General features: G+C 32.7%; 3 protein-coding genes and 1 long non-coding RNA gene across 5 annotated transcripts; 2 read left to right on the top strand and 2 right to left on the bottom strand.

Annotated features, from left to right (window-relative positions):
* Nucleotides 1–506: 506 nt before the first annotated feature.
* Nucleotides 507–3,134, top strand: Vps37B (Vacuolar protein sorting 37B). Its single transcript, XM_023157013.2, has 3 exons — nt 507–643; nt 700–877; nt 2,323–3,134. Exons 1-3 carry the CDS (start codon nt 512–514, stop codon nt 2,730–2,732), a joined length of 720 nt encoding a protein of 239 aa, XP_023012781.2. The 5' UTR covers nt 507–511; the 3' UTR covers nt 2,733–3,134.
* LOC111502850 (uncharacterized) lies at nt 2,477–8,338 on the bottom strand. Its single transcript, XR_002721798.2, has 3 exons — nt 8,206–8,338; nt 7,966–8,146; nt 2,477–2,700 (listed from the first exon to the last, which is right to left on the bottom strand). It is a non-coding gene; the product is annotated as an uncharacterized lncRNA (long non-coding RNA).
* On the bottom strand, nt 5,342–7,073 carry LOC141481853 (uncharacterized). Its single transcript, XM_074174139.1, has 4 exons — nt 6,508–7,073; nt 6,260–6,313; nt 6,070–6,174; nt 5,342–5,962 (listed from the first exon to the last, which is right to left on the bottom strand). The coding sequence occupies exons 1-4, from the start codon at nt 6,773–6,775 to the stop codon at nt 5,823–5,825; spliced, it is 567 nt and encodes a 188-aa protein (XP_074030240.1). The 5' UTR covers nt 6,776–7,073; the 3' UTR covers nt 5,342–5,822.
* Nucleotides 8,339–8,585: 247 nt separating the features above from the next.
* On the top strand, nt 8,586–14,176 carry Mybbp1A (MYB binding protein 1a). 2 transcript variants are annotated; one of them, XM_023157011.2, is made up of 6 exons: nt 8,586–8,801; nt 8,852–9,037; nt 9,090–9,272; nt 10,066–10,278; nt 10,361–11,069; nt 11,875–14,176. In XM_023157011.2, the coding sequence occupies exons 1-6, from the start codon at nt 8,640–8,642 to the stop codon at nt 14,157–14,159; spliced, it is 3,738 nt and encodes a 1,245-aa protein (XP_023012779.2). In that variant the 5' UTR covers nt 8,586–8,639; the 3' UTR covers nt 14,160–14,176. The 2 variants fall into 2 exon arrangements, with proteins under 2 accessions (XP_023012779.2, XP_023012780.2); XM_023157012.2 differs by lacking the exons at nt 8,586–8,801; nt 8,852–9,037; nt 9,090–9,272 and adding an exon at nt 9,723–9,863.
* The last annotated feature ends 2,292 nt before the right edge of the window (nt 14,177–16,468 follow it).

Here is a 16,468-nt window from a genome sequence, read left to right as displayed (position 1 = left end):
TTAAAAGAAATTCCTTTTGTAAACCTTTTAGAAAACATGAAAGTGGATTGTAAGAATTTTATATTTGAAAATAAAGTATTTTGGCAAACATTTTTTTATACTTATATAAATTATTTTATATTTTATACTTATATGATTATAAACTACGCATTATAAGTTATGTTATATATACAAAAATTTGAAATATTCACTCAAGTCATTTTAGCGACCAATATATTTGATTTCATTATATTCTTGTCTAAAATATGCTAGTTTTCTGATAAAAAAATCAGAATTGCCAATTTTCAGAATAAATAGCGTAATCTTTCAGTTAAGAAAAAAGAGATTTAACTTTATATAGAGGCTAGATTCAACAATTACCGTTTATCAGTCAAAAGTGAACGGTAAAGCGGCTTTATCGGTTTGAAGATGTTGGAGGCAAGTGATGACATTTGATTTGTCACGTGTCAAAAGCTATTTTTTTCTATCTTTGGAATAAGGACAATAACAATAACTATTTAGTCATATTAAAATGTCTATAGAAATTCTACAGGCCGATTGTAAAAGAGCAGTAGCTAAACTCGGTCATCTGAATAATGACGAATTGGATGGAATCATGAATGATGAAGAACAAATTCAAAAAATCCTCTCAGAGTTGGATCAGGTATACTTTCAATATATCTAGAAGTACATATTACTATTACTCATCATGTGTTTTAGTCATACTTGAAAGAAATAGAAAATGAGAAGGAAAATATGTTGGCCAGTAATAATTCCATGGCTGAATTCAACTTATCAAAAGAACCTGAGTTGGTAGAAGGACGTGAAAAACTTCAAGAACTATCTGAATTGGGAGAACAGCTTTCGAAAAGTGTTGAGGAAAAAACCAAAGAATTGAGTAAACATTTCTTGGCTTATAAATCAACATGGATAAAACCCTGGTGAAATGATTTGATTAGATATTGTTACTTTATAGATCCTTCAATGGCATTTTTAGTGTTGCAATAATCAATTGATCACTGTCAAATATCAAAAATGACAACCAAAATGTTTCGATGCATTTCCCTAACATCGTAGCTTCCTCGGTAGAAAGCTATGAGGAAATTACGATGTTAGAGAAACGCATCTAGAAATAAAAATGTTTGTGAAAATTTTTTAGTTATCATAGATATGAGGTATAGTTAAATCTTTCTCGGTTACTATGAACCACGCAGGTAATTTCCAAAACGAACAGTCCATATTTCATTGCTTTATGATATTGGTCAACATGGACCTCTTTAGTTTATGTTGCAAAGAGCCTTGCATGACTCTTTTTTATATTACTTAAAAAAACTTGCATAAGTTGCTTAGAGGGTAGATAGCAAAATGCATAATAGGCAGATTTAGCATTTCTTAGAAATCTTTCTCACAGCCTAGTCTGCAGAAGATGGTTTTTTTGTGTAGCTGTTCACTATGGTTGTTGAGTTTGAGATCTTTATCTATATTCAGTCCCAGGAATTTCAAATCGCATGTTTTTTATTTCTCCATTACTCAACTTAAATGAAGAACCAAAATTACCATGAAAAGTCAGTGAGTTTTCTTTAAATTGAACAGTAGTAGATTTGTGTTGAACCATTTTTTCAGTAACTTAAAATCAGGTCTGTGTGGTGTCATTGGCGAAAAGTGTAAATATCCTATATAAATTCAGGTGTGCTGGATTAATGTATAACAGGATAAAAATTGGTCCAAGTGGTCCTTGTGGTACACCACAACCAATATTTTTTGTATATGACAAGTTGTCTGCGATTTTCAAAATACAACTTAAACCAATTTATATGTGAACCTTTGAATCATCCATAATGAATAAGTTTCATTAGCAATATCTCATGATTCATTCAATCAAAAGATTTGGACAAATCATGAAATATTGCGGTAACCAGCTCACTATTGTTAGATTTATTATACTTGTTTGCAGAAAATGAAAATACGGCATTGTTGACCTTTTCAAAATCCAAATTTTCTTTCACTCAATGAGTGAATGAGAATGACATGAGAAATTCAACTTTTTTAAATATTTTTTGCCAGGGTTGCAATAAAATATACAGGGCATGATTACTAATTTTTGAGGTGATTTACTAAATCTGCATCAAATTAAATATTAGTTAAGTTCGGTCGCATGGATCCACGTTGTTAGTATTCTTGACTATTCTACTGATAATTTTAACTTCACTCATCAATAATTCAACTATAAGACACATATATCAGATTTTTTTCAACAAAGATTTATGCCTATAAAAGTGTTCAAGAAATTTCACCAGGGTTTCCATTCATCTTGTTGCAAAAAAAATAAATTTTGTTTTGTAGGAGATAAAGGTGGTGATATGTCCTTAGAAACCGCGTTAGCATTGCTTCAAACTGCTGCCAGTGAGATGGAAGAAGAATCTGACAAAGTTGCAAAAAAATTCTTGGACAGCGAATCAGAAATTGAAGAATTCATAGACACATTTTTAGAGAAGCGTAAGATTATGCATATGCGTCTGGTGAAAGCAGAAAAACTTTCAAAACTATTGCAGAGGGATCCATCACTTGGTAATCCTAACTACATAAATGCTCCCCCAGTCAACATCAATTCCAACTATTTTCCTGGTATTCCCACAAATACTCCAAGTTCACTACCATATCCTATTGGACCTCCTTCAGTGCCTTATCCCACAGGTCCTTTGAATATGCCTATGCCTCCACCTAGAAATAATTATTTTCAAAATCACTATTGATAAAAAAATAATTTGTTGTAAATTTTTTTTTAACGAACTGATTATGATAAAACTGTAAGAACTCGTGCATAAATACAGTCAGTCCTCTACTGAAAACAAAAGACAAAAAAAAATAAATTCAAATTGACTCAAATTTCTGCAGAACTGTTCAACAAGCCGAGAAAACACAAATTAATTTGTTTTATATTTTTTTGTACTAAAAAATATTGAGAAGTTGCCATCAACCGCATCCCCATTTGAAATTGTTAGGGGGGTGGTTTTTTTACCGTTAAGTTTGAAGTTAAAATGAAGTATGAATTTTAACAGAATGAATTTTTCAAAAATTAACTTGAAAATGTATATTTAGGTATTATCATGTAAGCATAGTAATTTAATAGTTGTAATAAATTTTGTTTCAATATTCGTCATATTTTTAAATAGGGAACTTCAAGAGTTGTAGATATTTTCAACATAATTCATCTGATTGAGATTATTATAAGATTCCGGCAGAAGGTCAGAAATCGCCAATTACAGTGCCTCAGAGAGTGTTGAACTTCATTCACAAATATTCTTCGAAGGAAAATTCGGTGTTAGCAGTTTTGGTATCAATATCAGTGTTGTTTGAAAATGAGTATTTTAAATTTTCAGTGAGATGAGGTGCATGTATCCTCTCTTGTCATTTTTCGGTATTGCAGCTGCCATAGTTCTGAGCGAGTTTCTCAAAGTTTTGCTGAGACAAATAATGAGCATTTTCACGAATTTTAAATTTGTTTTTCTCTCTCTCTTGTGGCCAAGGTTTTCAGTGTCAGTATTTTTCAGTTTTGAAGGCTGTCGATTTTTAGAATTTCATCCTGATATTTTACTGGCGCGAGTGGCTAGGTTCTTCAGAGGTTATACATCCTGAGTTTATATCCAATGACTAGATATTATGGCTGGGTAAAGCGTATTTATGTTAACTCAAGTGTGGATTAGGTAATTTGTCAATAACATTTGTTGACCTTTTTCTACCTGCCGTGATGCTGTATGCTAATCTTGAACTTCTTAGAATGGGACTCCATATTTGGTTGAAGTTCAAAGCTTCTTCTTTTCTGTTGAAGTTATTCGTATATTTGTGGTATTCCTGGTTGGGGGCAACAAATTTCGTGTTTTCAAACAATATGTATATATATTGAATATATATATATATATATATATATATATATATATATATATATATATGTATATATATATATATATATATATATATATATATATATATATATATATATATATATAGCTAAGTTGAGAAACAGTATAAGATTGGATCAGGTACTGCAGTCGGAGACAAGAAAAATGAGAACTTTTTTTCTGTTCAAGATTTCGAGGCATTATTGGCTCTTCTTCAGGAACTGTATAGTGTTATATTCTCTAGGGAATCTAACATGGTGTCAGGTGTGGTGTTAAAATCTTCATCAGTTTTTTCATAATTTTATTTCTGAAACATGCTTTGGCAAAATGTCCTATTCCTTGACAGGATGCACATGTCGTTCCATAGGCTGAACAAATTTTTCTCTCTGGCTGGAAGGTTTTCACATCCTTCCTCAGGGCATGAACTTCTTCTTCTGGATTCAATGTTTTTGAATGTTGTTTACTGAAGGCTATCGACACAGTAGTCTACAATTTTTGCAGTAGTTATATCTGGCTCCCTTATCAGCCTAGCTTGGATCTGTTTTTCATTTATGCCTAGGATTAATCTATCCCTTATCATACGTTCTTTGTAACTGGTTTTGCAATACTCCTTTTCACATATAAAACTGCACAACTTAGCTTGAGTTCTTAGTTCTGTAAGATATTGCTCTATCGTTTATGTATCTGATGGAAGAAGGTTATTGAACTTGAATGTTTCCATTGGTATAACTTTCTTTGGAATGAAATACTCATCATATGCTTTCAAGACATCTGCTAAGGTTTTCGTTTGCTCTGATGGTATTGTATTGAAACTATCAAGTCCTTCATCACCTAGTGAGTTCAATAAAATCGCTATTTTGGTATCTTCATCAACACTCTTTTTATTTGCTGCTCGTGAATAAATATCAAATTTCTGTTTACATACTGACCAGTTTTTTTTTATCATATTCTGTTAAAGGGTTAGGTGGTCTGAATGCCTCCATTTTGTGCCGTTTTCTGTTTGGTCTGGGTATAAATCTAGATCCCTCATTTTAATCTTAGCGTTGCTGTGAGCTTAAACCACAAAACAGCCACACATAGAACGGTAACGGCAATGTTGACGACAGAACCACTTTTCTCAGCGCCTCCAGTGTTTGGCAGCCGAACCTAAGAGATATAGCGCGAAATTCAAATAGTGGCTGTTCTCATTTTACTTTTTTGTTGAAACTTTTCCTAGAGATCAATTACCCTAACACCAAAGTGATATTTTTGCACTCGACGCGCGTTTCGCTAACAAGGTTAGCATCTTCAGAAGAAGAAAATTGATACAGTATCAATTTTCTTCTCCTGAAGATGCTAACCTTGATAGCGAAACGCGCGTCGAGTGCAAAAATATCAGTTTGGTGTTAGGGAGATTGATCTCCAGGAAAAGTTTCAACTGTTACACCACAGGTTCCAATCTCATCATTTATCGTTATTGTTGCTTCACTACCGGTCAGGTTTTGATTCCACAGAAATCATCTGGGAAAAACCTTGACCAATCAAAAATATCAACAAGTGAAGCAACAATAAATATGTGAACTGAATTACCTCAAATTATGATCAACCATATTTATTTTCAGTTAAATTTGTGTAAATGTGGTAATGAAACTATATGAACTCAGTTCAAAATTTATTGGAAATACGTAAACCTCAACTTACACTAATGTTTTTTCAATAAACGATTCTTTTTCTTCAAAAATTTTTCATGAGCAGACAATATAATTGGATCAATGAAATCGCTGTTTGTCTGGGTGTTCAAAAACCTAATGAATTTTTTATCTCTTCCCCTAGTAACCAAATTGACTTTTCTACACCAAAAATACAAACAGCATCTAACAATCAGATGACACAGTTTTGAATCATTGTCAGAATTATCTGGACAGTTGACTAGGTTAAAGGATAGTTGCTCCAGTATTATTTTCCTCAAAATTTGTGAAATATTTGTAAAATTACACAAACGCTTATTCTATTCCTTGTTGGTGTCCGGAAGTGACTTTCTTGCTCTTGCTCAAAAGTGGAAGTTGATGGCTGGTTTATATAGCTATTATCACAGCTTCCATGACCTGAAAAATTACATGAATATATAATTTCTCTTTCTTTCTTTCATATATTGTGTAAAATTAACAAATTGGTGTGTATGATGAACATTCCAAGATTTTTCTATTCAAACCTTGGGTAACACTGATAATTTCATTTCTGGAAGGTGTACCAAAACAAATTTCTTGCTCAGGTATGGAAGTGGAGGGCTGACACATGTCCTCATATTGTTCTTGGCCTATAAAATGAAATTGCAGCATTTGTATGGATTTTTTCTATAAACTACATATATTTTGGAACTACAGTTTTACAATAATTCTTACCTGCCACAAAAGACCTACTCATTCTTGCCATACCTCTTGGTTCTTCGATAGTTTCTGAAAACATGTAGAACACTATTATTCAACCACATGATAACATCTCTATTTTTCTGCAAATTCATATAGCAATACTTATGGTGCACTCGATGAGTGGTTAATCAAATTGTTGTTTAATAATGAGAATATGATGAATAAGATTTATAAACTAGAATTGCAAGATATCGAAAGGAGTAAGGATTATGCTTACTTACCAGGAAGAAATAAAACAGGTACAGCATGTCGTTTTAAACCTCTTTTGCTAGTTTTATTTTCAACAGCGAAATGTCTGTCACAAACTCGTGAGTTACAATAAATTGTCTCATGGGGTACATTGAAGAGTTCTTTATTGTTTATATTCTTGAGCCAAACATCGAAAACAGAGGGGTCATCTTTGGGAAACCGATGTTGACTACTATTCCTATCCTCACAAGAAGGAACGCAGCACTTTTTTCGATATCGTTTATGTTCGGAAGTACTCATTACGATAAATAAAAATATGAAACTGACAGTACACAAGCAAAAACACAATTTCAAAAGGAAAACAGTCCCAAACCATATTTATACATTATTATCACAACAAAACTAACGGACGTCCTACCTAATTTGAGTTCATTCTTCTTCTGTAAACAGTAATTTGAATCATGCGCGCGCAGAAGGCACGTGATTCATTACAGAAAACTGGAGAAAACCCCGATAGTGTCGCCATCCCTGGTTTGGCAGCCGCGTAACATATAACCAAGTGTTGCCATTTAACTTACATTTCTATGTGTGGCTGTTTTGTGGCTTAAACTAGCTGATCTCGTCTCCACATCAGACACCATTCCCTAGAGAATATAACATATAGTACATTGAGATATTATATAAATCATTGCAAAAAAATGGAAAGTAGTACTTACAAAAGATTAATTTATGAATATGAAGTTTTAATGAACCATTAAATCTGAAGGATATAAGAACACTTGTAGAGTTTGAACACATGGCACAGTAAATACATGAAACAGTACGTAGTAAAAACGGGGGATGACTCAAATGAAATCATAATAATTGTTTTCAAATTTTTGGACTTGTTTCTTGAGAGGGACACATCCAAGTCCTCTTGGGGATATATCCTTCACAAAAAGTTTATTATATAAGTTTGAAAATGTCCGTATAGGACGAAACTGCAGTAACGTTAGTTACAAATAAAAGTGGTAGAAAACATAGAAAGTTTCACTTCTCTTTTCTTAAAAAAAAATCTGTTTTTCCGTTAACCAGTTGTCGCACCCCTACGAACGACAACTCTCAGAAGTCGAAACTAAATTCGAGTGAGTGAACAAAGCACCCACATCGAACGCCTGGCTAGCGACTGGCCGATTGCTTGAAATTACTTTGTTAATAAGCCATTATTACTCGAAAATAAAAAATGGTTCTTATAGGTTATCCTAGATTGTGGACTTTTTCGTAGGGTTCAGCCAGAGTTTGCAATTTAAGCGCGAAAAAATTTTTATTTATGACATCACATTAGAAACCCCTAAAAATTATCAGTGTTCCTCCACTATGTTATACATGTTGTATACTCTATTGAAAAAAACCCGTATCAAAATTCGTTGCGTAGTTTGATATCTAGTTCCATTCGAAAGTTAACAGGGAGGACTTTTTACGTCTGTAAATGTGGATCACAAATTACTTACTCTATTTGTGATGTGGATTTGAAAATGCATCCCTTTGGGTATACTTTCCTTACGGAAGATCAAAAATGCAATGTTTCTGATTACACTGCAATGTTTTTGTAAAAATTTTGTGATTAGTAATTTATTGGGTCTCTTTGATTTTGACAGCGGTAGCTTAATCAAGAGCCCAATTTAGAAGAAACTGCAAGGAAATCAGAAATTAAGTCAAGAACTATGAAAAAAGCGAACCTCCCAGAAAACCTTATTTCATCGGCACTTTTTCAGCGATACAACGGTTATCGGCATTTTTTTTGAGCCGTTACTGGCATAAACATGAATAGGTTTCTAAAATATATAAATACCATTGAGAAATGTAAATTTACATTTTTCATATCAAAATTCACATTCAAGTTTGTTTCTTCAGGAAGTAGTTTTTTTAATAATAACTGAAATAAAACAGCTCAATCAGATGATTTGAGATACAGTAAAACATATTCGTTATCGTTTTTTATAAGCCGTAGCTATACATCAGAATTTTTCTGTAGGATTTAAGAACTAGTCCATATATTGGATGACGGACTGTCTTTATTGATGGTCCTAAATCCGTGGCCATACAAACGAGGAAGAAGAATACAAGGTTAACCTTAAAGGTTATTGGTTATGTTTTGTTAAAATTTTTAGACATTGAGGTAAAAATGGTCGAGGTAAACGATGAAAGCCTTGAAAAAGTGAAAAAGGCGTTAAATAGGACGGTTATTGATAATTTTACTTATTTAACGCATCAACAAGAGGCAGTGCGTTTTAAAGGAATCATAAATCTTCTCAGACATTTGTCCGGAGATGGGGATTCTGTAAAAGTGAGGTTATTCAACACTCCTGAAGCATGGTAATTTATTTTCTTTTTTAGGATGATGAAGTGAAATATGCATTTGGAAGAATAATTAGAGGATTAGGGGCCTCTACTAGTAATGCAAGGACGGGGTTTTATACGGCATTAGTGGCACTTTTGAATATCAAAAATGAAATAACAGTAGATGTTTTGTTTGAACACATTCTGAAACACTTAAATAAGTCGGGTAGTAATAGTAAATCAGTAAGTTCATGACTATTTTATATACGAAGTAGGATTTACCTTTTATTTGTAGGAAAATGCGGATATTTCTTCAGGACAAATATTGGCATGTGGGGCCATTATCAGATCAAATCTTTGGGAAAGAAGTTCATTCCAAGACAAATTCAAAGTATTTGAATGTTTAATGAAATCCTCTAGGGAACGATCATATCTAAAAATACTTGCTTATCAATTTGCAATAGCAGCACTAGACAAGGTGAGTTACAAATATCTGAAATCTTACCTATTTCCTTGTACCAGTAATATGTGATTGTTATTTCAGCTTGTTTGAATTTCCTTTTTCAAAATAACTTCAGTGAAGTTTCTTGGTGTTCAACTGGCATCAGTGAAATAACAAGAATTACATGTGCTAAATAAACAGCTATAACAAGAAGTATTTAATCAATCGGTGGTGTAACCAGTTGAACCTCTTTCCTATGTAAAATATTTTGTCATAAATATTAAACTTACTTGATACACGTTCTGAAAACTTTGCCATGTGACTCTGTCAAGTTGACATGTCAAAGTTTATTTTTGTTCATGAATTGATTGTTTTTATGTGTTTTTGGAACATTGATTTTTTTATTCAACATTATCGCTGAATGCATCTTTATAGAAATTTAAGATTGTTGATGATCTGAATTTGTGCCATATATAACTTGAGTTTTTCTTCAAGGAGTAATATTTTTTGATTTAATAAAGTGATTCAACCAGTGACTCTTTATCGTTAAAGATGATGGTTTTATCTGCAATTATTTGTTTGAGCAACAAAATTTTTGTTAGCCAAGTAAACTTTATCTGTCATCAGGTATTTTTCTTCAAGTTTATCATCTTTGTTCTATCTCCACAAGCATTATGGTAAACTGCATCACATTCCATACACACTAGTCCGGAAATAGCATTTATTTATAATATTTTCATATTTTCTTCAGTTTATCAAAACTATTGTTGTCATTTGCAGCCATCTCAAATTGTCTATAAATATGGGATATGTATTATAATATTTTCAGGTTGATGAAAGAGGCTTTCAGAAGATACTGCCGATTCTAGAAAATGAAATTGCCAAGCCCTGGTCTGAACAAAATCTGGACACACTTTATATGCTTTACAGTATCAAAAATAAGTGTCCGAATATCATAAATGAAATGTTTTTGAAAAAAGTCATTGGTACCCATGAAATTATTTGCCCAGAGAATATTGGAAATCTGTGTTTAGTGTTGATGGTAGGTTATTGTTACTAATTCTTCTCTTATTAATTTTATTATTTTGAGGTAAGTTATAATAACATTGAATATTTCATTTCAGTCTATACTAAGATTGGCATCGATGCAGCATTTTGTTTATGAACTTGTAGCAGAAGAAATAGCTGACTCTGTTCTACTGTCTGATTTCGTGGAAGAACTTGATAAGCACATAGATTATCCTAATAGAAATAAACAGCTGCTTGTAGCCCACATTTTTACGTTGGTATTGCAAAAGTTGAAAAACCCCTCAGTCATACCCGTTTTTCTGACCAAAAATTTCGTACAGCAAACTCTGAACTTTTATAAGACTCTCAGAGGTAAAAATCAGGACCCTGAATTTCAACAAATAATGCAAAACTTCTTTGACCAGTTGCTCGCTTCATTAAAATGTGATAATGTCAAATCTAAAACAAAAATTATTGTTCTGAGGAAGCTCCTTCTTTCCCCTGGAACATTTATATTTGAAAAAATCACCAAAAGTAAGCTCATTCAACTTGTCACCCTCAATTTGAATAATAAAGGGGTAAAAAAATTAGCAGAACTCTATCGAGGAGTAATTGATGGTACTGAAATCATTGACAGTCAATATGGACATGGTGAAGATTGGCTAAATAATGATAAACTGTATGCAGCTCATTTATTGATCAAACTTTTGAATCATACTGCCGTAAAAGAAGAAAATGATTGGAAAGTGGAACAACTCTCTTATCTCATGAATTTAGGGTTGTTGAGAAACGAGAATGGAACACATATAGGTTCTGAATTAGCAGGTAATTTTTTTTTTCAATTTGATCTGTAACATCTACAATTAAAATATGAAATAAATTGATAGATGTCGCCGTTACTACATGGTAGGAGATCATCATGAAAAATGAATATTAAAACTTCATAGTTACAAATACTTTGTATTTGTACCTAGGTCTCAATAAGATCCTGATGCTTTAAATGTTCAAATTCCTTAATATCTTCAGAACTTTTACCAGTTCTTCAAGTTCTTGTCTGCAGATATCCATTATCAAATCTTTCTATGGTCTATCTCCTTTTATGGTCTTCATGATTGTTTTAGCAGTCCAAAAAATAGTTTCTCTGTATTTTTATATAACTTTTTTCCCAAAGAGATGTTCATTTTGCTTCCTTAATTCCTAAATTAATTTTATGTCAATTATCTTCCGTATATTCAAACATTTTTTTTAAATATTGTTTCCCTCCATTTTTTTCTACTGTATTCCATTATAATGGTTTTTCTGTTTCATTTGTTTTTTTTTTCAACAAATCTCTGATTTTCAATATTTTGTTGCACTATCAGTTCAACTAATTTTTGTATTTTCTATTGCCAAGTTTTCATATTTCTGTTATTGAAGGATTGTATACTTTCTGAACAAATCAATTAAAATGTGAGCATTTATATATTTTCCAAATTTTGCAAATAATTTGAGTGTATGATGATTTGATAAAATTCTGAGACCTACAATTGCGGAATTATATTATATTTAAAATGGTTTGCTTGAAAGTAATACTTTTTATGAATTGATTTGAGAAATTGAAGTAGTATTATTGAGCTAATATTTCTTCCAGCCTCCTTGAAAACAGCATTCTTCGGTTCCTTAGATTTGAAGCTAACAAAACTGGAAGATTTACATGCCATCCTGATCCAACTTGTCCAACATTTAGATTCCAAACTAAATACAGAAGACCTAGGAGCTATTTTGAGAAACCCTCTCACAGAAGAACAGCACAATATTTGGAAAGAAACATTTCAAATCATAACAAAAATATTCAATAAACTCCAAAAGAAGAAAAAAGTGGGCCTTAAATCTGTGTTTCTTACTCTATTTCTTCATATGGGTCTTCAGTTATTCAATGAACCTAAATTAGCCACAGATTCCCTCAACGAGCTATTCATTTGCTACCAAAAAACAAAAAAGAATAGAGATATCTCCCAAAACTTTGACGATACAGTTGAAGATCATTCTAATGATAACAGTGATCTGTTGTGGATAGAAGTGGTTATTGATTTGATTTTGAATCTGCTTTCTCACAACTCTCATTTATTAAGAAGCATAATCAAGACAGTTTTCCCTCATTTGTGTCAATATATGACGCCGTCAACAATTCACCAACTACTTTCGGTCATGGATCCGAAGAACGAAGATAATCCATTGTCAAAAGGCACTGAGGAAAGTAGCAGTGAAGAAGATGATGACTCTGAAAATGAAACAAAGGAAGAACATTCTGAAGAAGACGATGATGATGACGACGACGACGATGAAGATGCTAATGATGAAACTGTCAATGATAAACTGCGCATGGCTCTTCATAAGGTGCTGATAAGTAATGGTTACAAATCTGATGAAGAAAGCATTGACATTGATCAAATGAGCGAAACTGAAGGTGAAAAGCTTGACAAAGCTTTAGCAGATGCTTTCAGGCAGTTCAAACCCAACCATGGTAGACGTAATAAGCAAACCAAAGATGAGGAAACTTTAACTCACTTCAGAATAAGGGTATTAGACTTGGTTGAAATTTATGTAGAGTCTACTCCCTCCATGCTCATTTCACTTGAAATAATGCTGCCTCTTTTGCAATCTGTAGAATTCTGCATAAGAGATGAACATCAGAAAGCTCTAATGACAAGGTTGAAATCATGCTTGAAGAAACTGACAAATTTGAAAAAGTTCAGTGATACCGACGGGGTAAATGAAACTGTTCTGCATGACCTACTGAAAAGTTTGTTAGACAAGGGCAGTAAAACTGCTTGGATTGTTCAAGATATGGGTTCACAGATAGCAGATTGTTGCCTTTTTATCATTCGTTGTTCAAATATTTTACTTTCTTCAGAAGGTACCCCTAAGAAGATTAAGAAACGATTGAAGTCTTCCATACAGGAAACGATAACAAAAGAATTGGAAATATACATGCATCAAAGAGATTGTTTCACTCCACTGATACTCTTCAAAAATATTCTTCGGCAGTCCTGGGATGGTTCCCTTGGGCTGGTGTCTTTACTTTTACAGTATATTTTTGATAAGAATATCAAGCCCTTCAAGAAAAATCAAGTGTTCGAACTACTGAAATTATTTTATACAAATCAAAGATATCTGAGTTCTAATTCAGATAAAGTAATAGAAATTCTGTCGGAAGATCATTCAACGTTTTCTGAAAATGTTTTAAACTTGTTTAGAAAGCTCTCCGAGAACGCCGAAGCAGAGAATACAAAAGAGAAATTCGTTTGTAACTTGTTCGATTTATTAGCTACAATAAAATCCACTTGTTTGAATGTTGATAATATTCGGTGGCAAGAAATTGCAGAAAATGTAAGGGAATATAGAAGCACGGTAACTCTCTCCAAGGATTCAAAAGCTTGTTTCAACAGGCTTTGCCATCGTTTAGGTGTGTCTAATGTTGTGAAGATGAAGCCTAGATCTATCAGTTCGGCAAAAGTTGTCACAAGTGATGCCGATGATAATGATGAAGAGAAAAACGTTGAAAAGAAGAAAAGAAAGTCTAAAAATAAAGAAAAACTGAGATTGAAGAAAGAGGCCAAGGAATTGAGGCTGAAAAGTTTGTCTGAAGGATTCGGAGGGGTAGACTTCAAAGCTGGGGCAGAAATAGATATGGAATCAGTAGACACCTATGCTATACCTTCGGATGTTGTTTTAGAATCCAGTAAAAATCCGGAAAATGGTATAGAGGAAGAAAGTGACAGTAGTGAAAAGACAAGTAATACTAAAAAAAGGAAAGTAGACAAAGAAGCAGATGATTTACCCAATGGGCAGTACAAACAAAAATCACAAAAGAAAAAGAAGCTAGATAAAGATGATGGGATTGGAGCCAAGAAAAAAGTTGTAAAAATAAGTTAATAAAAGTTATAAATGGCCATTAGTTTCTTTATATGCTCCTTATTGAAATGAACTAAATAATTTCCCCTTGATTGTATCGCATCTAATACTGCTTACATGTGGGGGTAATTTGAGAACGGAATATAACATCGTTATCCTAATTACAAAATTTTGTGAATAAGCTCAACAGATACTTTTGTTTAACTGAGTTGAAATAAATGAAATAAAATCTCGAAGTATTCATCTCTCCCAACTATCTACATCGTATATACTGGTAAATGCCTGCCGGAAAGCAAATACTTTCCCGGCTAATACCACGCTGGATATTGAAATATATCCGACAGACATTTATGCACAGAGGTTTGTATCGTAGTTGTTTCTCATTCGTCCAGTAGCAGTATCATCTTGATATTATACGGGTGGATCACCTACAGACTGGTTTCGAGGTAATACCTCTCATCAGTGCATCAAAGATCCGACCCAAATAGCAAAGTGACTGGGACTCGATTAATTTCAACACAGCTTAACTGCATTTATGAAACCTTCATGTAAGACAAAGATTGTTAACTAGTAGTAGTAGGATAGGAACATCCCTTGTACAGACACTGTTTCAGTATTGGTACATGGGATCTTTCTTTTCCACTTGGGACTTTGTTCACGAGATGGAGTTGTTATTTCTCTTGGAGGAAGGACATTTTGCTGTTTGGGTCGGATCTTTCTTGCACTGATTAGAGGTAATATTCCGATACCAGTCTCTAGGTGATCTACTCGACCGATTTAAGCATGGTTGGTCCTGTTGCTGGAAGAACGAGAAACATCTAAGAGACTAATCTCGGTGAGGAATCTTCCATAAATGTCTGTCGGATATAATTCAATATTCAGTGACGTATTAGCCGGGGAAGTAGTTGTTTTCCAGCATGCATTTACCTGTACCTACCGTGCAGGTAGTTGGGAGAAATGAATTTTATATATAGTAAAAATAAAATTAGTAGAACGTTTCCATCAGATTAAAATTACCTGATATATTTTACCCAAACAACGTTCGTTATTTTTGTAAATCATAATTCTTTTAAATTTATAAAGATTCAATTAGTCTGTACAGCTCCAAAAATGTATTCCTAACTTTTTTTTTTATACCACCACCGTGTCTGCATGGAAATATAATTTAAAAAATCATTCCGTGCCTGCATAAAAAGATATTTAAAAACATAATTCCATGCCTGCTTGGAAATATATTTTGAAAATATTCCATGCCTTCATGGAAAGATCAGAAATCTGAGTTGCCGTTCAGAGAAGGAAAAATGTTCTCAATCTACACAGAAAGAACTTACTGAAACTCCAAAAAAGTTTAGAAAGCTTGTCAGAAGTACCTTTTATGGAAAAATTAAATGAAACTAGAAAAGAAAAGGTGATATGAAGGCTAGAAACTAGAAAAAAAAATGGGAAAATGAAGAAAATACAATAGGTAACAATGTAACTACGGAATACAGTGTGTCACAAACTGTACTATAATTATAAACGATGAATGCAACCACGAACATTCTTGGCGTGAGAGGGTGCTGAGGAGCGTGAGGTCAGCTCTTTTGGTTTTTTCATGAATGAGAATAAATATTTCAAATCCAACTGATTCATCTTCATTTTTATTATTTACATATTCTTGGCCTAAATTTATTATTCCATCCATATGATTTCATTTCAAGTCACAATAATTTGTTTTATTTTCAAATTAGTGTTTCTATATTTTTTAAAATTTCATACTCATTTTTTCTCAGGTGGATTTTTTGTCAACTCGTATTCATTCGGAGTGAAATGTTCATTCTGATCAATTCGTAGACATTTTAATTAACACGTGATTTATTTGCCAAAATCACATAAATTAAATCTAAAATTATTAAAACGAAGCCAAAATCAAACATCCAAGTGCCAGAAACTTAAATAGCTGTTAAATGTATGAGTTTGAAAATGTCCTTATAGGACATTATAGGTCCTTATAGAAAATTATACAAACGGCAAGATTAGAATGAAAAACTCTTACGAATAAATGAAATATATGAAATGTATATTTTCAGTTGAATACTGTCTTTCACATGAATCCAATGAGGGAATCATTGCATGAAACAAACAAATTTTCACATAACAAATCGGGAGCCAGGCTTCAACCTGAACAAAATCAAGATGGATAATATAACAAATCCATATTTCTCTTGTCAAAAAGAGGCATTTCGTGTTGTACAGTTGGCTACCATACTAATAACAAATTTTCTTTTCATACAGTCTATAAACCGCATTTCACTTGACAAAAGATGAGGCATTTTGTATTTTATTGTTAG

This window comes from Leptinotarsa decemlineata, unplaced genomic scaffold, assembly GCF_025532065.1.
Source record: "Leptinotarsa decemlineata unplaced genomic scaffold, Ldec_3_MD MMD2_tig00000505_RagTag_RagTag, whole genome shotgun sequence".
NCBI classification, from domain to species: Eukaryota; Metazoa; Arthropoda; class Insecta; order Coleoptera; family Chrysomelidae; genus Leptinotarsa; species Leptinotarsa decemlineata.
Note: the sequence above shows the minus strand (reverse complement) of the source record. Positions and strands in the feature narration are given on the sequence as shown.